General features: G+C 40.3%; 1 protein-coding gene across 1 annotated transcript; it reads right to left on the reverse strand.

Moving 5' to 3' along the window:
- Positions 1-15,812: 15,812 nt before the first annotated feature.
- On the reverse strand, positions 15,813-16,595 carry LOC117362264 (prefoldin subunit 3-like). The gene has a single exon (XM_033948407.1). The coding sequence runs from the start codon at positions 16,593-16,595 to the stop codon at positions 16,017-16,019; it is 579 nt and encodes a 192-aa protein (XP_033804298.1). The 3' UTR covers positions 15,813-16,016.
- Between the last annotated feature and the right edge of the window lie 6,875 nt (positions 16,596-23,470).

The raw sequence follows: 23,470 nt of genomic DNA on the forward strand, positions 1-23,470 counted from the left end.
GCAAGCAGGCCTTCAAGGGGGGGACAGGCCTACAAGGGGGGGGGACAGGCCTACAAGGGGGGGGACAGGGCTACAAGGGGGGGGGACAGGCCTTCAAGGGGGGGTGCAGGCCTTCAAGGGGGGGTGCAGGCCTTCAAGGGGGGTGCAGGCCTTCAAGGGGGAGACAGGCCTTCAAGGGGGGGAAAGGCAGGCAGGCAGGCCTTAAAGGGGGGACAGGCCTACAAGGGGGTGGGACAGGCCTTCAAGGGGGGGACAGGCCTTCGGGGGGGTGCAGACCTTCAAGGGAGTGCAGGCCTTCGGGGGGGGGGGTGCAGTCCTTCAGGGGTGGGGTTTAGGCCTTCAGAGGGGGACAGACCTTCGGGTGGGAGGTAAAGTCCTTCGGGGGGTGCAGGTCTTCAGGGGTGGGGTGTAGCCCTTCGGAGGGGGGACAGACCTTCGGGGGAGGGGGGGTCCTGGTGTAAAAGTACACAGAGGGAGAGAGGGAAGGGGGGGTTCAAAGATACATGCATATGCCAGACTTTGGGGGTTAGAAATAATGGGTCTAAAAACAGAGGAGTGGGAGAGAGATGGTGCATAATGGGATTTAGGGAGGGAAGGAACAGAAAGGGAGAGAACTTGGAAACAGGGGATGGTGTGGAGGGGGGATAGAGATACTGGATAGGAGGATAGTTGGGAACAGAAAGGGAGAGATGGTGGATCCTGGGGTGGTGGGGAGTTGAGAAAAGGTGAATCTGTGGATGGAGACAAAAAAAAGGAAAGATGCCAGATCTCCGGGAGAGGGAAGGGAAACGGAAGGGGAGAACAGAGATGGCAGACGGATGGTTAGCACGGAGAAAGGAGACCCTGGCAAGCAAGACAACAAGAGCCTGGGACCAACAAGATTTGAATATTGATCAGAGAACAAAAGGTAGAAAAAATAATTTTATTTTCTGTTTTGTGATTACAATATGTTAGATTTGAAAAGTGTACATGAGACAGCTTGAAATGGGAACTTTTCTATTTTTGTGAATGGCAAGGCTGAGTTCAGTTAAAATATATGCTTTATAAGAAAATATAATAATGTGTTTTATAAAGTTTATAAGCATTGCTGGCATACTCGGTGAGGTGTTCCTAGTGTTGGTGGTGGTGGTAGCATGTCAGTGTGTTGAGAGGAAGAGGTAGTCTGGGAAATTCTGCTGAGCAAACTCTGGGCCCATTTCCACCCCCAGTTAGTCCACTCCACTCAACTGGTTCACACACTGAGTGGGTCTTTGGGTGTTATTTCTGGGTAGTTGTTTTAGAATCTCTTCCAGTGGTTTGTCAGTATCTCCTTCTGGTCCAAGGAAGGAAACTTTGTCAACCTTAGCATTGACCTTCAGAATATGTTTGTAACAGCGCTGCTTGTGTGGCATTAGGCTATGTAGTGATCGAAAGAAAAAAACAGACCTTTGCACATTTTTGCACTATATGGTGGGTGTATGAGGAGATTCATTTCCTGCACAGTTAAGTCCATTTTTTCTACTGAATAATAGTATAGGTACAATGAAAGTAAATAGCAAAAATGTTTGAGTAGATAATTAAGGAAATCTTTTTCATATTGCTTGCTTATGGACTGGGAAAAAAGACTGTTCAAGCAAATGTCTCCAGAACTGCTTTAATGGAAAAATGTGATTTTTTTTTTTTTAAGTACTTTGTGAAATTTATTGTTGTTGTGAAATTTATTGTTATACTTTGTTTAAACTTAAAAAGCGGTGTCATTAACAGTGAATCTAATCGAAAAATCGATTCAACAGGGTGAATCGAATCGAATGAAATATTTTTCTCTGAATCGGGCAGCACTATTGGCTACCATGAGAATGGGCTACTGGGCATGATGGACCATTGGTGTGACCCAGTTAGGCTATTCTTATGTTATGTTCTCATCTGTAGGGGCCTTTGTTTTCACTTCTTATTTTAATGTATTTTTTTCCTGGGAACTTATCAGTGTTTTTTTATAATGGGAACAAAAATGGAAGAGAATTAATGTGTGTGGAATGGGGGGGGGTAACTAATTTCTTCAGCTAAATAATTCAATCCACTTCAAACAGACATAGGAGAACTCACGCACCATTCACACACCCTCCAACCAAAAACGTCAAAAGAAAAAAACTGTTCGACAACCTCCTAGCCATTCGAGCTGCAACACTTGACCCCCAACTCTACAACCTATTGACCTCGACCACAAACTACAAAACCTTAAAAAAAGAAATAAAAACCCTTCTATTAAAAAAACACATAAAACCAAACTAACATAATCAGAACTGTCCCAAGCATCACCTGCAACTACTCCATATGTACTTCTGATGTCATGACAATTCAGACATAATTTATGTTATGTTATGTTTGGAATAATGGTTACATAAATGAGGTTCAATAAAAGAAAATTTTCTGTGGGAGCATTTGTTGGAACTTCTGTTATCCTGATTTCTTCTATCTGTGGGCTTTCCACTTCTGCAGCTGCCCTTTTCACGGTCCACTTTGCGCTTGCACTCTCTGGGGAGGGGGGGTTGGGTCTGGGCTTGGTGGGGTAGGTGTGTCTGGTAGTTTTGTCTGGGTGGTGGCTGGGTGTTTCTTGGGTGCTTGTTGTGCGGATTGGTGTGTCTGGTGAGCGGTCTGGGTGTTGTTGCTTGTGGGGGTTTTTTTCATTATAAAATATGGCTGAGGGTCTAGTCCGGCTTATTATTCTTGTGGGTTCTGGGGTGGGATTTGTTTGCTTGCCCCAAGTTTTGGCCTTTTGTTGTGTATTGCTATGCCTCTCATTGGCAATTTTCTCTTGGGAGAGGCTTGTTCATGCTTGTTGTTGCTGTTACTCTCATTCTGTGTTCTTTTTGATAATGTATAAGTTTCTGTACAGACCATGGTTGCTTGTCTGGACCTTTTGCCATTCTCAATAAAAATACTTTGGAAAAAAAAAAAAAAAAAAATAAAGAAAATTTTCACTGCCTGTTTCTATTCTGACCATTTATTCCATTTCATGGTTATTGCAAAAAAAAAAAAAAAAAAAATTTTACATGAGGGGGGGGGGGGTGTCAAAAAATGATGGGCCCCGGGTGCCACATACCCTAGGTACGCCACTGTACTAAATAAAGGCATTTTAAAGAGGAAGGTTTTAAGTTTGGCTTTAAATTTTTCAAGCGAGTTCTCTAATCGAACGTCTAATGGGAGGGCATTCCACAGAGAGGGGGCGGTAACTGAAAAGATGGATTTGCGAGTAGTATCGTAAAATAGTTCCCGTATTGATGTTATGGAGAGTAAATTTTGATTATTTGATTGAAGGGTCCTGGATGTTGAATAAGGGATTCAAAGTTTATCGATAAACTTTTTTGTTTATCGATAGTTTTTTGTTTTAAAAGTGAGGAGGAGTATTTTATAGGAGAGACAATGAGTAATAGGTAGTCAATGTGCTTTACGGAGGAGAGGGGTGTCATGGTCATGATAGATTACATGATAGATTAATTTAACAGCAGTGTTTTGCAATAATTGTAGATGATGGATTTCTTTCTGGGTTATACCTTGATAAAGGGCATTACTGTAATCTATAGTTGAAATTACTAGGGAGTGAATCAGAATATTAATTAAGAAGGGATCAAGAAAAGAAGAAATAGAACGGATGAGCCTAAGCTTATGAAAACATTTCTGCATAACTGCACTAACTTGTTGATGAAAGGTGAGGTCCTTGTCTAGAATGACTCCGAGAAGTTTAACTTTACTATCTGTTTGAACTGGAGAAGAGTTGATACAGATGGATAGATATAAATGTTCATCTGAGTTTTTAACTGTTTGTTAAATTGAAGCTGGTTTTCATATAGTCACAATTAGCCTACCAGAGCATTCTGCATTTTAACACCAGCAATACAGAAAGTCTTCGCTCTAGTATCTGCATAATCTCCCTGCACTATTGGAATTAGTAGTTTTTGATTTTCAGGTCATGAAGATCTATTAGTTTTATAGCAGTGGTCTCAAACTGAAACCCTTTGCAGGGCCACATTTTGGATTTGTAGGTACTTGGAGGGCCGCAGGAAAAAAATAGTTAATATCTTATTAAAGAAATTACAACTTTGCATGAGGTAAGTACCTACAAATCCAAAACTGGATTATCTGAAATCTGAAATTATCAGAAGCAATTAAGGAAATATTTATAAACTATAGCTTATGATAATAAACTTAAACTCCACTCCATTTAACTGAAAGCATTATCCCCATGAAAGAAAAAGCCTCAGGTATTGTTTTATGCAGAGCCTGAATGCTCAAACCTCCTCCACCCACATCGGCAAAAAACTTTCGTGTGAGATGTGCAGTGCCACAGACTGTATCGGTGCAGGACTCCACGATTGCAAACACGATCGCAAACACAATCTCAAAAATAAAATATGATCAACAGGAAGAAGTCATTAATTTGACACAAAAATCTCTTAACAATGTTGAGCGACAAGCGTTGCAAAAGGGTCTCACATTCGTTAAAACATATAGACATGATCCATTTCAAACACGTGTGGATATAGAAAAATTCATTCGGTTGCTAACTTGAAATGTTTCTTTTTCAATGCAGAAGTCACACAAACATCCTCTGTGCATTTCAGACCTCACTTGACTTGGTTTCCCCCTACTCCCCTAGATCCCCTGTTAAAAGCATTTAAAGAATTAGTCCTAGAAGATATTAAAAGTATGGAAAAATATCCAGATAGAATACAGCATAATCTGACCAAAGAAGAACACAGGGCTTTACAGGGTTTAAGAAATGATCCAGAATTAATCATTAAAATAGCAGTTAAGGGCGGAGCGATCGTGCTGCAGACAAGGGAAGATTACATCACAGAGGTACAAAGGCAGCTGACTAATGAGAATGATTCCCATAGATTAAATGATGATCCTACCTTAAGTTTAATGACAAGGATAGAAGAATTAACTAAGGATGGATTGAAGAATGGATATAGAAGCAGAATTTAAATATTTGAATTTGAAAACACCTAAGTGCCCAGTTCTGTATACTATTCCAAAAATACATAAACGCCTAGATCAGCCACTGGACAGATCGATTGTGTCCAGTCGAGGTTCATTATTAGAACCATTATCAAACTTTATAAATAATTTTTTTACAACCACTTGTAAAAACATCTTTCTCATATATTCTTAAAAAGATTTTCTTAAAAAGATACCGAATGTACAATTTGTGGATACAGATGAGATATGGCTAGTCGCTCTCGATGTACAATTGTAACCACTTGTAACCACTTGAACCCTGTCAAGTTATTCTATCGATAAATCCAGATATCTTATACTTGTATTTTTATACCACAACATGTAATTTACTTAAATCGTTATAATGTAATTCTCTCGGTAATGTCCTGATCTCTTTTAATTGTAATCCGCTTAGAACCGCAAGGCACAGGCGGAATAGAAATCACAAATGTAATGTAATGTAATATACTGTGATCCCTCAGCATAAAGCTTTACAAGTTTTATGAAAATATCTAGACCAGAGTACTGATAATCACAAAGTTCCCACAGACTTTTTGATAGAAATGGCTAAACTCGCAATGTGTGAGAATTTTTTTATGTTTGATGGAAAATATTACAAACAACAAATGGGAATCGCTATGGGTGCCACAATGGCACCTTCAATTGCGAATTTGTTTATGTCTGATTTTGAAATCAAGTAGATTCTGGACAACCCCTATATCACATTGTTTTCACATTCGTCTAGATATATAGATGATGTATTCTTTATATGGAGAGGAGATCAAGTACATCTTGATGAGTTCTTAGATTGGTTGAATCAATGCCACCCAAATATTAAGTTTGTCATGCACCGAGACATGACGCATATGACATTTTTAGATGTTCAGATTGTTCGACAGGATGGGGAATTATTTACTACAGTACACAGAAAAGATACTGATAGAAATACTTTTTACATTATGATAGTTTTCATCCACAGCATTTAAAAAATAATTTACCCATTTCACAATTTTTAAGATATAGATACAGTACGACAGCAGAATTTAAAACACAGTCAAAAATATTGAAGAGAAAATTATAGCAATGGGGGTACCCAGATCAGGTGATACACAAAGCATATAAAAGGGCACCATATGCAAACAGAGATCTGATGTTCTCAACTAAGAAACCAGTCATAGATGAGAAGACGATGACGTGCACTATCAGATTTGATCATAAATCTCATCAATTGAATAGGATTTTGTATAGACACTGGTCTCTGATACAAATGTTACCTCCATTTAAAGATTACAGCCTACGAGTGGCTTATAGAAGAGGTGTGAACTTTAAAGAACAGTTAAGTCCTGCTGTCCTGCAGATGCATCATGGTCAGGCACAGCCACGGCATACAGCTTGTGGCAAGTGCATAAATTGTGCCATTATGGTTACGGCCACAGAATTTGTCAATCCTATGAATCAGAAAAAATACGTATTCAAACATACAACATGTATCACAGATTTTAAGGTGTACTGTTTAGTATGTCCTTGCCCCAAAATATATATTTTGGTCAAACAATTAGACAATTAAAGATTTGACTTAATGAGCATCGAAGTGCATTGAAGAGAAAGGACATGCAAGCGCCGATGGTACAACATTGCTGAGAGCATGATTTCTTTGCACTTCGGTGTTATGTATTAGAACATGTTGAGCATGACATCCTTGGGGGCAATCGACAACTACGTTTACAACAAAAAGAACAACAATGGATTTATGAGCTTGGATCCACCAGTCCAACAGGTCTTAATATGAGTATTGATTGGTATTATTTTTATTATAAAATCTCTGTTGTGTTAGATTTAGTTTCATGTTTTGCATCAAGTCGCTATTTCAGAGATGACCAATCCTTGAGAACCTTGGCTGAGTCAGCCAATGTAAGACAAGCAACCCACGCTCACCACGTAATGGATTGGGTGAGCTCTGATAGGTTTAGCTTTCTTTAAAGGAAGAATGAGAAAATGGCCGCAACGACAAGATGCGGGTGAGTGAAGCAAGCAAGTCAGTGAGTACATTTAATATAGAAGTTTTAACATACACTATGGATAATGAAGGAGATACAATTCGTATTTATATATTTATTTTTTCAGAATAAACATAATGGAAAGTGGAAACTTACAAGCCCTGAAGAAACGGTCTTTACCGTGAAACGTTGGCTTTATTTTTCTAACACTTAGTTCCGCACATAGGTTAGTTGTTTGGAGTCCTGCACCGAAACAGTCTGAGGCATTACACATCCCATACGAAAGTTTTTTGCTGATGATGTGGGTGGAGGAGGTTTGAGCATTCAGGCTCTGCCTAAAACAATACCTGAGGCTTTTTCTTTCATGGGGATACTGCTCTCAGTTAAAAGGAGTGGAATTTAAGTTTATTAGCATTATTTATTACCCACTTTCACTTGATTTATATAATAGTTAAACTATAGCTTATAAATCTTTCCTTAATTGCTTCTGATAATTTCAGCTATACACAGCTGAAAGCAGTGCAACATGCAGAAAGTGAAAAACTATCAAAGTATCACCTGCAAGAGACAAGATTTTGGATCAACTATTTTGAGGCCCTCGGTACTATAAAGAATGATTCTTTATGGAAAACTTGTGCCTTAAGTGTCCAGTGGTCGAATCCGCAACCGCCTTCAGCTCTCACCTCCTCCAGCACCGGACACACGCACAAGCTGCACTGCCTCCAATGGTTATCTTACAATCTGGAACATTGCCCACCTCACTGCTGTAATCTCATGTAAGCGCTTTTCCTGTACGTGATTGTGAAGTACAGTGGAGAGGGCAATCATGTACAGACGCAGGAAAGCGCTTGCGTGAGGTTACAGCAGTGAGGCAGGCAACGTTCCAGAACGCGACCGCCAGACACTTAAGTCACAAGTTTTCCATAACGAATTATTCTTTATAATACCGTGGGCCTCAGATTAGTACCTGACAACCCCTGGGCCGCGAGATTGAGACCACTGGCTTATAGATTTAATATACTGCCACTTAAGGTAAGTTGATTTAGATACCACTAGGTGCAATTCTACAAATGGTGTCTAACTTTGATTGACATGTGGTAAGTATTGCTTTTCTAAGTGCCTACTAGGTTGGGTACTGTTTATAGAATCTGGCCCTCTATGCTCTCACACTCACCCTGCGTTATCCAGTTAGCACATGCTAATGTGAGTTCACTAGCTGGATAACATAGGAATGCCCACTTTTCACCATGACATGATCCCTCCCCAAAATATATATATTTTAAAATAAGTAATATGAGTTACCGCTTACAAAGAGGCAAAATACTTCAAAACGCTTTAATGTGTTCTGCAGTAGCCTGTTAGCATGTGCTAACCACATGTTAAGGGATTAATGCCCTTTAGTAAAAGGGCCCTTATGTACATAAATGATACAAAGAAAATAAATGTATGCATTTCTAGATAGAGGGGAGAAGAAGAGACCCCCTTGCTAACAGGCTGGTTGGTGTGGGGAGTTTCGACAATGCACATGCTATATTTTTTTGAGTGAGAGTATATTTTGACATCAATATCTGCTATAAAAATAACGTTATCAGGCCTTATGCAATAAATTTACCATATTACTCATTAAGAATTGTTGTAATGTGTGTGCTGTAACCTATCTCATGCACATTTCAGTGCATCGTCCTCAGTACTAACATCCTGTTGATCAATTTGTTGGTACCAGAAACACATTTGTTTTTTAGGCTGAATTTGCATGGTATTTTCTTCTTCATCTTCCACTGGATCACCACAAATACACAAATTACCAAACACGGGTAGCCTGAGGAGGGCTGAACTCAAAAGATTGATGGTTTCCTTTAACTAAACTACCACAGCTAACTAATGCATGATGATTGTAGTGACACACATTTTCAGGCCCTTAATGCAACATGAGCACATTAGCATGAAACATCACTATTCCAGAACTTCATCACCTGCAGAATGGTTTTATAATTGCAGGCATTATATCACAGGTGTCAAGAAAAAGAGTTGTGATGTCATACAGACTGATGGTGGCAAGTGCAGCAAATTTGCTTGCTTATAGGAAAATGTCTTTGCATATGATGTAATTTAAATAGATGAAAATGAAGTAGAACCAGTATATCTATTTGATAATAGTTCCGATTGCCCTAGGTAATTGCATGTAATTAGTTACTAGCTGCTATAGTTTTCTCGTATTAAATTACTTGGAATACTGGAATGCTGTGATCTCCTACCAAAACCAATTAGAAGATCTTTTATAGATTGTGTCAACATCATATATGTTCTAGGTTCTAAAACAGGCAGAGTGATGCATTCTGCTGAATAAATTTAAACTGAAAACACTAATGCATATGGGGGGAGCAAGATGCATGTTGAAACTTGTATGGGCTCTGCGACTGTTTCAGAGGGAATAGAAGTGTGAAGGAACGAATGACAGTGAAAAATTTACCCACTGAGGCATGAAAGGAAAGAACAAAGGTAAATGCTGTTACCCTGCTGAGGAGGCGTCTGGGAATAATGATATCATGGCCTTTCTCATTGCATGATGAGATCACCAGAAGGGCAAATTTGGAAACTACCTTGTAAGCAACTAAAAATGAATTTTCGCAAAAATAGCAGAATATGTTCTAGCTGGTAATTGGTAGCTTGCTAGATCTATTAGGGATGGAGCACAGAAAGATGAAAGTGACAAATTCTTGAAATTACTAAAATAAACATTAATTATAATGTCCTCTATACATTTCTAATTTTGAGGCACATGCATTAAACTTGGTGTACATTGCTAAAATTGCTCAGTATAAAATTGCTCTGGAAAAAAGGAGGCTCAGGGGAGATATGATAGAGACCTTCAAGATCATGAGGGGCATAGAGAGGGTGGATAGGGACAGATTCTTCAGGCTGAAGGGGACAACAGGTACGAGGGGGCATTCGGAGAAACTGAAGGGAGATAGGTTCAAAACAAATGCAAGGAAGTTTTTTTTCATACAAAGGGTCGTGGACACTTGGAATGCGCTACCGGAGGAAGTGATCAGGCAGAGTACGGTACAGGGATTCAAACAGGGATTGGACGGATTTCTGAGGGATAAAGGGATCGTGGGATACTGAGAGAGGTGCTGGGATGTAACACAAGTATAGAAAGCTAACCAGGTAATAAGTATAGAAACCAAATCAGGTCGTGCATGTGTAAGACCGGAGGGTTAGGACTCCGATGGGAAGATAGGACTTCAAATGAGAAACCAAGGTGGCAAGGGAGCCCCTTCTGGTGATTCAGACAGGTCGTGACCTGTTTGGGCCGCCGCGGGAGCGGACTGCTGGGCAGGATGGACCTATGGTCTGACCCGGCGGAGGCACTGCTTATGTTCTTATGTTCTTATAATGGGATTTGAGCTAAGGTCCTGGTAGTCAAAATGAATTAAATGGCCAGTAGAAGCTCCTGGCTGTTTAAATTACCTGACTGGGGCTAACTGGCCATTTTCAGCAACATGTAACCAGATTGCGCTGCTGAAAATGCCCAGTTAGTGCTCAAGTCAAAACCAGCTATTTTTGTGAGTGAAGTTGCCATTTAAATGCTGATTTTCAGCACTTAACTGGCTAAGATAGCTGCTTAAATAGGACCACATAAAACACAGCCCAATCATTCCCCGCCTTTTACTAAGCCATGGTAAATGTTACTACTGTGGCCCGTAGCATTAAATGCTCTGACGCTGCTCCAACGCTCAAAGAATTCCTATGAGTTCTGGAGCAGCGTCAGAGCATTTAGTACTCCAGGCCACAGTAAAAAACCTCTACTGTGGCTTAGTATTGGGGGGGGGGGGACTATGTGGTTCTTCGTAGATGGCTAAGTGCCGAAAATTGCACTTAACTGGCTCCATATACCTGGAAATTCAGTGCCAAAGGAGGGGAAGATGAGCAGGGGGGAGGGGATGAAAGCTATTACTTTAGCCAGTTAATTCAGGGGATTTCTCTATTCTTTGAGATTATACTGAATTTTTATGAGTTATCATGCACACTAATAGCATGTGTGCACCATGATGAAAATGTTTTTGGGTGCCTGAAAAGCAATTTATCACATGATAAGTTCTGTTTTAACATGTGACCTACATTTTTAGCACACATGTAAACAAAATATTTTAATGTGAAAATTAATGTGTAGGCCTTTATCTAAAACCAAATAATAATTGCATCAATAGGGGGAATTCTATACACGGTGCTCAAAAATAAGCACAAGAAAAGATCAATGCTAAGGGCCTGATTCTGTATAGGATGCCAGTCATAGTGGCTGCCTAAGAAGAGGCTGAGATGCCTTAAACACCCCTGCCCCCGATTCTTTAACCCATGCCTATGTCAACCCACTCCCTCCTGTCTAACAACTGCCGTCACCCACTCCCCCACTCCTGAAATTGGCAGGTGGGATGCCCACTTCAAAGGCCATGTTCCCTTTTGATTCATGCACTACTTCTGTCTTTTCGAAAATTGTGATTTTAGACATTTTCAGCAGCTGAACATTTTTCTGGCCATTTTGAGATGTTCATCTGCTTTGAAAATGAGCACCTTAGCTACAAATGAATGTTGACAGGATCCAACTGAGCTAAAAGCCCAATGGGGCAGAAGGATGTTTCCAGGCCAAAATAATTATTATAATCATAATACTGTTATAAAATCAAAGTCTAAAAGGTTCAGTCACTCATTCTCAGCTAGAGACCAATAATTATTTGGGCTGCCAGGTGAATGAAAATGTTTGCAACTCAACTGGAGAAGGGGTTGCTCAAGACCCAGGAGTAACCTTTTTTTTGTATATAAAGCAGGCTTTACATGTATAAAAAGCTTTTTAAAAAAATCTTTATTTATTCTTCCCTGTATAAACATTTTAAGACATCAAGGGGGGGAGGGGGGGTATTTTTGATTATAACTGAAACAAATCATTTTCATAAATAAATAAGGGAGGGGGTAATATCCTATCAATTATAGGATTTCAAGTGTATTTGAAAGCTCAATTGATAAATGTTAATATTGTACTTGATTTAAGATTTGAAATGAATAAAGATTAAAAAAAAAATCTTTATTAATTTTCAAATATTAACAGTGCATTGCAAAAAATTTAAACATAAACGAATCAGGAAAATCACTTTAAATATACAAACATTCTAAAAACAATCATTTTCTCCCCCCTCCTCCCATTCATCCATAAAAGTATAACCACATATAGAATTTCAATAAATTAAATACAAGAAATAATGATGTCTTCCCGCCTCCCTCCCACCCTGTATAAAAAGTTTTTGAAAAGAGCACATTTAGGGCTCCTTTTATGAAGCTGCGTTAGCGGTTTAACGCGTGTAATAGCGTGCGCTAATTTGCCGGCCGCGCTAGCCACTACCGCCTCCTCTTAAGCAGGCGGTAGTTTTTCGGCTAGCGCGGGGGTTAGCGCGCACTAAAAAGTTGCGTGTGATAAAGCCGCTGATGCGGCTTCATAAAAAGAACCCTTGCAGGCCATTATAATAAGCTGTGCTTTCCTTAGTACAATGTCCTATTTCTGATTTTCCTTGACTAATTTTACTTATGATGTATTAAGAGTTTAAGCTTGGCAAAATCCTCAGTAAAACCACTTTTCTAAAAGGTAGCATGGAGAACATGCAAATCACTTTCCAACCTTGCATCATAAATTTCCCCTGATGTAAAAAAAAACAACAACAACCAAAGAAACAAAAAAAACACATTAAAATTTAGTGCACTTTTTAAAACTTTTTTTTTCAGGGCTGGAGTAAAGATCTTAGGGCTCCTTTTACTAAGGTGCACTAGGATTTTAACGCATGGAATAGCACGCGCTACATTGCCATGCGCGCTAGACCTTAACGCCAGCATTGAGCTGGCATTAGTTCTAGAAGCGTAGCGCGCAGTAATTTCCTGTGTGCGCTAAAAATGCTAGCGCACCTTAGTAAAAGGAGCCCATAATGTGGACACATAGGGCCATCTGAAATGGAACAAAACAATTTATCTTAGCTGACACAGAATAACAAAGATCCTTGATAGCCCTAATGGATCTGCAAGCTTACTTGAAGAAAACCCTGATGTCCAAAGTTTTGATGGTAGTCCAAGTGGACCTGGAAACCTTAAACCTGAGTGAAAAAAAATCATTGGTGGCTCTTATGAGCCTAGAAGCTCCTCCACCTCCCTGAAAAGATCCATAATGGCCCAAGTGGGTTCTAAACAGTGCAGTCCCTGAACCTCCATCCACCTTAGGTCAGGAAGCAGAAGTAACAAATGACAGTGCCTGACCCTTAATGGTATATTGGAATGCATCACTAGGGATCAGTTTGTCAAATAAGGGAATCACTCCCTTATTTGGAAGGCTGACTTCTAACAGTATGTTCTGTTTTTCTACTAGGGGGCATTTTCCAAGATGGTAGCTCCTGAGGCAGGAGTTCCCAGGATAAATGCCCTGGCCTATAGCATTGGGACCTGGTTATTCTTTGGGCCAGTTAGCTTCAGAGGGAAGTTGTTGTTTTTTAATCTTTCTGTCAGCCAAGATATTTGCCAAGATGTGAGCCAAGATATTTCTTTACTTAACGTGTAATTAAACTCTGGAATTTATTGCCAGGGAATATGGTGAAATCATCATAGCAAGGTTTGAAAAAGGTTTGGTGATTTCCTAAAAGTCCATACGCCATTATTGAGATGGCTTGGGAAAATCCACTGCTTATTCCTAGGATAACAGTTATTAAATAATTATGGCTATTCAAACGCTGGAACACAATAGTATGCAGCATTAAATCAATAGTCTAGCACACACATTTGTATATATTTTTGGAATTTTTTTTTTATTCTCAGAGGGCTTTTGAGATGCCTCTATAGGTTTATGCAAAACAACTGCATGCACCCGATCATCATAGGATCAATTATATAAATTTATATTTTTTAATTATATTTTAATTAAATTTCACTGTATTTTAATTTAGTAATAAATATTACTTATCTCACTATATCTGTTCATTTATTGAGGGAGCGCCTCTACCAACAAGTCCATGTTTCAAAACTCTTTCATCAGGGTTGAGGCTCCCAATATCAAAATCTAAAAAAAAACAAAATTCACTTAGAAGCAATAATAATAATAACTTTATTTTTATATACCGCAATACCACAAATAGTTCAGAGCGGTTTACAATAGCAACTACTGAGATTATCATTCAACTAAATCAATGTTAGATAATATCTAAAAACTGCGCTAAGGACGTATTACTTTTATAACTTATAATCTTCACAGATGATGTGAACTTACTATCATGCTCTGAAAGTAGCAGATCCTCTCCATATGGTTTCATTCATTTGACAGTATCCTTCGTCAGTTCCGGTATCATATAAAGATTGACAAACTGAAACAGGCCATCTGATTGGTGCTGTTTCCCACCAAGCTAGACTTGTTGACAATCACCATAGTAACAGTAATATATGGCGGTAAAGAAACCGGAAGACAATCCTACCAGAATTATTTTAAAGGAATTATATTAAGGGCATCCAATCTATTTCCTCATTGAGACCCTCGGATGCCAGTGTATTAAGGTAGTAAACCCATTTTTGATCTTTAACATTTAGAGCTTTATTGTAGTTACCTCCCTCCCACCCAGCTTGTATTGTGTCGATAATTCGCTGTCTAATATCTTGCCAAGTATGACATATATGCTTTCAATGGTTAACAATTGGAGCCGTATCGATCTCCATATTCACTCTTGACATGTGTTCATTCAAGCGCACTTTGATAGATCTAAATGTTCTACCCACATACACTTTTTTTCAAGGACATTGGATAATGCATATTACATTTGTGGTCGTACAAATGGTATTGACCTTAGAATAAATACATTCATTGGTTTGAGGGTGAATCCATGTTTCACCTGCCATAGTTAGAGAATACCATTGACAGTGGCCACAACTATCATGGCGACCCCTTTGTTGCTGATAATAGGGTGTGGGTAAAATTTTGCCAATATTCCGATGTCTCTGGAATGCAAATAATGGTCAATCAGGCATTTCTTCCAAAAGTTGTATAATATGCGGCAGGGTGTGTGTGGGAATGGAGTGTGTTGGGTGGCAGGGTCGGCATCGGGAGTGGGGCAGAAAGGAATCGGTGATGGCAGCTTCAGCGGGTGGGTGGAGGGCAGGCAAGGAGAGATCCCTGGAGGTGGCCAGCTCGGGTACCCCCAACAGGCAGCCCATGTACCCCCTGAGATATGCGTATCGCAGGTTGAGAAACACTGGTATAGAAGATTGAATAAATAAATCATTAAGAACACAGGGATGGGTTTTTTTCCTCTCTCTCTCTTTCAGCACCTCCCAGTGATACCATTGGGAGCAGCAGCAAGAGAAATAAGGGATCCTTTTACTAAACTTCAGCAATAAGTGATTTTAGCATGCCCTTGCAAGGGTCTTTCCCATGCACTAAAGCAGTGGTCTCAAACTCGCGGCCCGGGGGCCACATGCGGCCCGCCAGGTACTATTTTGAGGCCCTCGGTATGTTTATCATAATCACAAAAGTAAAATAAAACAGTTTTTTGATCATATGAATCTTTAACTATAAATTACAATATTATTATTAAGACTTAGCCAAAAGGAAAGATTTATAAACTATAAAGAGTTTTACCTCATACAAAATTGTCATTTCTTTATTAAGACATTAACTATTTTTTCTGAGGCCCTCCAAGTACCTAAAAATCCAAAATGTGGCCCTGCAAAGGGATTGAGTTTGAGACCACTGCACTAAAGCCATTTTAACTGCAGCCATAAAAGTGGCAATTTTCTTTTTTTTTTTTCTTTTTTTAACCTGGCCAATAGATAAATCTGATTTTTTATTGGGTAATCCTTAGTGAATAATCCAGAAATATCATGCATGCATGAAACAGTCTGAGCTGACAAATAAATTAAATGATGTTTGCTATTAATTTCCACCTCCTCCCCCCCCAAATTCAAATATTTTCTAAAAAGGAGCAAGATACCACCACCCCTTGGGGGAATGTGCTGGAGTTGTTTAAATTATACTGTGCTTTTGGAACGATCCTCCTTGTTTCTTCTCTTTACATCCCAATTGTACACTCTGGCCATATTGACTTCTGTAGTTGTGAACTGGTCTCGGAGAAAATCCAGATCCTCTTCTGCAGAATCCAGATTCCTCGTCGCTGTTGACAGATTTTTCTCTAATAGAGTATGGGCCTCGTCAATATCGTATTCAAGCATCACATTAGCCCCTAACCATAAGCACACTTTATCTGTAGGAGGGACTGATGCTTTGCAATACAAGTTATCTGCCAATAAAAACCTGGTCTCCATTGGGTCTGTGGAATCCTTTTTCTTCTGCATATGTTTTAAAATTTCTAATGTCTGTTTAATTTCTGGAATCTGACATTTTAGCCTCCTTTTTTTCTGAGAAAGGTTAAGTTCCATAAATTTATATTTCTGATACTGTTCATCCAGCTTTTTGAGTACAACATCAGCAGTCTCATTTCCAGGCTGTTTCATAAAAGCATCTACATCTTCCACAAACACCGCCTCGGGCATGCCCAAATGAATCTTCTTCACTCCGGATGAGTTGCAACTCCCACCGGTGGTCGCCATCTTAGCAATTTTCTATTTGTTGGTTTAATGGTCATGTTGTGATTAGCAAGGGCCTTTAAATATCATGTGAGCACTTACCACCATCCATTTTATTTTGGGAGAGGGAGAGAGCCAGACAGCCAGCCTTGAGCATGCATAGATGTTGAAGGCTCCATGCTAGACAGCTGCACAATGCCTGATATGCAGATGGTTGAGTCCCCACTCCAGGCGAGCAAACCTCTCATGAGGAGAGAGGCAGGAATGGAAAATATTGGAGTGCCAAGGTACCTGTGACCCTCCCCCTCACACACACACACACACTCTGACACCTATGTTCTGATATATCTTAGGTGAATTTTCTGCTACAAAACCATCAATGATTGCCCTGTAATGGTAGCATGGAATATTGCTACACCTTGGGTTTTGGCCAGGTACTAGTGACCTGGATTGGCCACCGTGAGAACAGCCTACTAGGCTTGATGGACCATTGGTCTGACCCAGTAAGGCTATTCTTATGTTATTTTATTAATGTTGACTGTATAAAATTATAAGCAAAATCACTACTAAAGGTTAATAATATCAGGGTCTATGCAGATACTATAGTGAGTCTTTTCCTTAAAAAACAAAACTATATAGAAAAGCTTGTAGTTGCTTCTGCCAATGGTCAACTATAATAGTCCTTGAATAATAGGGTTTTCAAACATCATTACAGTGTCTTTATATGTCAATATTGTTCTTCCTCGAAGAAGGAAGGTGTGTTTGGAACATGCAGAAGTATTACATGCTATCAAATCTTTACTGTAGACATTGTTCAGCTCAGATGAATTAGTAAATGCGAATTCAGCACAGCAGGTGAGTTAAAAAGATATTATTTTCCCTTTGAGTTTGCTGATTAGTCAATTGCTTATGGCAGATACAACTTGTGTCGTGTTTCCGTATGCCTTTGATATAAGTGGAGCATAATAACGGAAAGCATTGCAAGTGAATGATTTTTCAATTGCCCTCCTTCCTCGTGCATATATTTCTTCTGCAATCCAACCCTGTTGGATAATGTTCAGCAATGAGGAAAAGAAGCGTTGATATTGTGGGGGAATGTTCAGCAAGAAACAATGTCTCTGTAGCCATTTTGAGGTATAAATTTTACCTCAGGGTTTGTTTTTCTGGAGGTATTTTTCTTTTTTGCTTATTTTTATTGTTTGTATTTTCTGAGGCGCTAAGGCTAACCTTCAGATTTTGTTGAAAATAGAAGAAAAAATAATTGATAAGTGTTATGAGATCAAGGTATCAAGTGGCACAGAAGTGTTTTTGTGACAGAGATGCAGGCTGAAGTGCTGCAAATTGTTTCACTCTAACAGCAGAGGCAGAGAGGAGAAAGATCAGCTGCATTTTAAAATGAGATCATATAGCATGTGAACTCTCTGCAGACATCCTACCCATGTCGTTTTATGAAAAGTCTTGTTGAAATGGCATTTGGAAAATTGTGACATGTGCCATGGGCTTAAGGTTTGGCACTCAGAGGCTGCTTGTGAGGCCTTCTTTCGCTCTGAGCAGAACATAAGTTTTTTCCAGTGAGTATGCCAATGTGAAGTGAAAGCCTGGCTTTCAAGATCATTCACGGCATCCTTCCGCCCCTAATCCCTCTATCCTTCCTCGCCCTGACGCCTGCTACCACCAGATCAGCCCACAGACATAAACTAGCCTTCCCCTCTCTACACGACATCCTCCACGCAGGTAAACTGGGAAGATCCCTCCTCTCCAAAATCACGGGCCTTTGGAACGATCTCACTATCCCGCTGCGGAACCTGGGCTCCCTCCAACTATTCCGAAAACAACTGAAAACCTGGCTTTTCTCTAACATGGCTTTTCTCTTCTCCTGGCTTTTCTCTAACATGGCTTTTCTCTTCTCCTGGCTTTCTAAACCTGGCTTTTCTCTTCTCCTGTTTACATTCCCTCTTTTTATATGCTCTTGTAAATCTTTCTCCTCTCTCTTCCTATATTTTTAAGCTTTGTAAACCGTGGAGATGATGCGGTATATAAACTTAAGGCTTAGTTTAGTTAGTTTAGTTTAGTTTAGAGCATGAGCTCCTTTGCTGGGTCTGACCAAGAGTCTATCTAGCCCAGAGTCTCATTTCCACTAGTGGCCAGCCCAGACACAAGGACCTGAAAGAATCCCAAAAAGTAGCAAAGAGTCCTAACCTTCTGTTTGCATTTTTGGCCACTGCCTTTCTATAACTCTGTGGTTATTATTTTAGATTTGAATAATTTTGAATTAAGGAAATTTTGTGGAGGAGACTGACTTATTTGTTTACTGCATTTTACAATGTGTTTGTGTTTGAAATTGTGGATGTAAATGCTTTTGTACATTGCTTAGATTTAAGCAATTTCAAAATGTTTAAAAATAAATAAATATATATATACATTTCAATGTGTATTGTCTTTGAGAATCCGTAAATCCTTTTCCTCAATTGTGACTCCTAATCGCCCAAATTCTGTATATATCACCATCAGTTGCACCCGCAAATTAGTGCACACAGCCAATTGCACATGCAAAGTGATGCATGTAGGAAAGAGGAACCCGAACTTATAGCTATATGATGCTGGGTTCTATGTTAAGAATCACTGCCCAGGAAAAGGATCTAGGTGTCATTGTTGAGGATGCATTGAAACCCTCAGCTCAATGTTTGGGCGGCAGCTAAGAAAGCAAATAGAATGTTTGAAATTATCAGGAAAGGAATGGAAAGCAAAGATGAAAATGTTAAAATGCTCTATAGTTCAGCTATACCTCGAATACTGTGTGCAATTCAGGTCACCTTATCTCAAAAAAGATATAGCAGTATTAGAAAAGGTACAGAGAAGGGCAACAAAAATGATAAAAGGGATGGGACAACTTCCCTATGAGGAAAGGCTAAATTGTCTAGGGCTCTTCAGCTTGGAGAAGAGACAGCTCAGGGGTGATATGATAGAGGTCTATAAAATAATGAGTGGAGTGGAAAGGGTAGTTGTGAATCACTTGTTTACTCTTTCTAAAAATACTAGGGCTAGGAGGCATGCGATGAAGCTACTAATTACAGGTAGTAGATTTAAAAAAAACTGGAGAAAATATTTCTTCACACAACGTGTAATTAAACTCTAGAATTTGTTGCCAGAGAATGTGGTGAAATCAGTTAGCATAGCAGGGTTTAAAAAAAAAAAAAGGTTTGGATAATTTCCTAAAAGAAAAGTTCATAGGCCATTATTGAGATGGCTTGGGGAAATTCACAGTTTATAAACAGCATAAAATCTGCTTACTACTTGAGATCTAGCTAGGTACTTGTGACCTAGGTTGGTCACTGCTGGAAACAGGATACTGGGCTTGATGGACCTTCATTCTGTCCCAGTATGGCAATTCTTATTTTCTTATGCTTGTTGCAGGTTTCCGGGTTTCACTGTATCTTTGTCAGATAGAAACCAACGTTTCAGCCACCATGCTGTAGCTTTCTTCAGGGTACGCTCTGAAGATTGCAGTGCGACTTTGGAAATAGTGAGTTCACTGACCTGATTGGGAACAGGGCAGTCCATCAATTTGAATTTTGATGGGAAAGTCAGTTGGTTAGAAATTTGAATTTTGTTGCGAAAGTCCATAGAACGGAAAAGTCTCTGATAGGTTTAAAGATGTTCTCCCGGTGGAGCTGGGTTAGATGTTCTTGCAGGGTTTCTGCAGCTGACATTGTGCTTGTTGCAGGTTTCCGGGTCTCGCTGAGTTTTTGTCAGGTAGCCATGCTAAGGATTTCTTTGGGGTCTCCAAGGCAGCTTTACAAAGTTTCCCTGCTATCTCTGTCTTTGGGACAGCAGAGGTACAATGATGCACTACCAAATGTGGGTCCTACTAAAAAGTGGACATGGTTAGGAGCCACAGCAGACATCAAATGGGAACCACTGGTTGATCTTTGGAAGGTGCTGATGCCACCGCTGCAGATCAAAGTGGGCCTAATGAAACAATTTGTCAGAGCTCTAGATAAGGAGTTGGCAGCCTTCAAATACCTTAAAGACATCTTCCCTATTCTGCCTGAGGAAAGGTCAAAGCTGGTGTCTTCATCGGACCACAGATAAAGAAGATCCTGGAGTGGAAGGAATTTCTCAAGAAGTTAACTAGGAAGGAGAAAGTGGCTTGGAACAGCTTTGTCGCAGTGGTTCAGGGTTTCTTGGGCAATCACAAATCCGAAAATTACGTGGAGTTGGTTGAGAATGGTGAAGAATTAGAGTAAAATGGGCTGTAGGATATCTCTCAAAGTCCATGTCCTTGATGCTCTTCTTGAGAAATTCAAGGGGAACATGAGAGCATACTCAGAGGAGCAAGATGAGTGCTTCCACTAGGATATACTGGATTTTGAACACTGCTACCAAGGACAATATAATGAGAACATGTTAGGAGAATACATCTGGAGGCTGATTCTTGAAAACATCTTACAATATAATTGCAACCCTCAAAAATTACTCACTTCGAAATCTTCTGTAGTCACCTTTGTATAACTTCAATATAAATACATGTTAATTGTGATTCATACTGTATGTTGCTTTTTATGACTTTATAAGAATAAAAAGATGAAAATTCTGCATTTTCACATTTTACCCCTTCAATTTCTAACGCGTAGCTCGGGTTTTAGCATCAGCAGTGGCGGTAACTACTCCAACGCTGCCAGCACTAAAACCCACACTACGCATTAGTAAAGGAGGGGGTTAAATAGATAAATTGCAAAATTTGGCTGGTCACAAAAGTGAATTTTTATGGAAATAACATAAATTTTCTATACTTTTTAGCCATGAACAATTAGGAAATTACACTTACTGCCCAGTAACCAAAATCATGTTACATTGTGATATCAATCTTTGACTGGACACTATGGGGCTCATGATAAAAAGTTTAAAAAAAGGTCCAAAAAAGGGCCTAAATCAGTACTTGGATAATCAAAAAGCCAGATAAGAACATAAGAATTGCCGCTGCTGGGTCAGACCAGTGGTCCATCCTGCCCAGTAGTCCGCTCATGCGGCGGGCCCCAGGACAAAGACCAGTGCTCTAAATGAGTCCAGCCTCACCTGCATAAGCCCCAGTTTAGCAGGAACTTGTCCAGCTTAGTCTTGAAACCCTGGAGGGGTTTTCCACTACAACAGACTCCGGAAGAGCATTCCAGCTCTCCACCACTCTCTGGGTGAAGAAGAACTTCCTTACGTTTGTACGGAATCTATCCCTTTCAACTTTAGAGAGTGCCCTCTCGTTCTCCCTACCTTGGAGAGTGTGAACAGTCTGTCTTTATCTACTAAGGGCTCCTTTTACAAAGGTGCGCTAGCGTTTTTAACGCACGCATTGGATTAGCGCGTGCTATAGTGCACGCTAGCTGAAAATCTACCGCCTGCTCAAAAGGAGGCGGTAGCGGCTAGCGCACATGGCAATTAAGTGCGCGCGATTCTGCGCATTACGGCTCTAGCGCGGCTTTGTAAAAGGAGCCCTAAGTCTATTCCCTTCAGTATTTTGAATGTTTCGATCATGTCTCCTCTAAGTCTCCTTTTTTCAAGGGAGAAGAGGCCCAATTTTTCCAACCTCTCACTGTACAGCAACTCCTCCAGCCCCTTAACCATTTTAGTCGCTCTTCTCTGGACCCTTTCAAGTAGTACCGTGTCCTTCTTCATGTACGGCGACCAGTGCGTGATGCAGTATTCCAGGTGAGGGCGCACCATTGCCCAGTACAGCGGCATGATAACCTTCTCCGATCTGTTCGTGATCCCCTCCTTTATCATTCCTAGCATTCTGTTCGCCTTTTTGCCGCCGCAGCATATTGTGCAGATGGCTTCATCGACTTGCCGATCAGAACTCCCAAGTCTCTTTCCTGGGAGGTCTCTCCAAACACCGCCCTGGACATCCTGTATTTGTGCATGAGGTTTTTGTTACTGACATGCCTCAATTCGGCGACCAGTGCGTGATGCAGTATTCCAGGTGAGGGCGCACCATTGCCCAGTACAGCGGCATGATAACCTTCTCCGATCTGTTCGTGATCCCCTCCTTTATCATTCCTAGCATTCTGTTCGCCTTTTTGCCGCCGCAGCATATTGTGCAGATGGCTTCATCGACTTGCCGATCAGAACTCCCAAGTCTCTTTCCTGGGAGGTCTCTCCAAACACCGCCCTGGACATCCTGTATTTGTGCATGAGATTTTTGTTACTGACATGCCTCAATTTGCACTTATCCACATTGAACCTCATTTGCCATGTCGATGCCCATTTTTCAAGCTTGATTTTGTCACTTTATAGATTTTTGCAATCCCCCTGTGTCTTCACTACTCTGAATAATTTTGTATCGTCCGCAAATTTAATCACCTCACTCATCGTACCAATGTCCAGATCGTTTATAAAGATGTTGAAGAGCACGGGTCCAAGCACCGAGCCCTGCAACACCCAGCTGGTGACACTTTTCCAGTCTGAGTATTGTCCATTTATCCCCACTCTCTGTTTCCTATGCTCCAGCCAGTTTTTAATACACGTGAGTATTTCACCCTCAATTCCATGGCTTGCAATTTTCTGATAATCAAAGCTGGTTTTAGACGTATCTAAAACCAACTTAGGCCTTTCCCCTGCCTCTAAATGCTTAGAGCGAAAAGAGGCGTTTATAGAGGAGGGGAAAGGGCGGGAGGTGGGCCAAATTAGACTTAGTCGTACAGCAAGTATAACCAAAATCTTGAGCAGGTTGCCCAGTCGGAACTTATACATTTTGACTTAAACCAAGTCAAAACAGGGGCCACTAAGCTGATCATGGCTGCTGCGATCAGTTCAGCGGCCCCGGAAACCTGCCTGCCCACCACTGCAACGATCACGGCAGGAGAGATGCCTCATTTCTCCTGCCGCGATCACGATCACCCCTCCCCCTG

The sequence above is a fragment of the Geotrypetes seraphini genome, chromosome 1, assembly GCF_902459505.1.
Source record: "Geotrypetes seraphini chromosome 1, aGeoSer1.1, whole genome shotgun sequence".
NCBI classification, from domain to species: Eukaryota; Metazoa; Chordata; class Amphibia; order Gymnophiona; family Dermophiidae; genus Geotrypetes; species Geotrypetes seraphini.

Excerpts from the sequence above, each read along its gene's own strand:
- LOC117362264 (XM_033948407.1), bottom strand. The coding sequence starts at position 16,595 with ATGGCGACCACCGGTGGGAGTTGCAACTCATCCGGAGTGAAGAAGATT.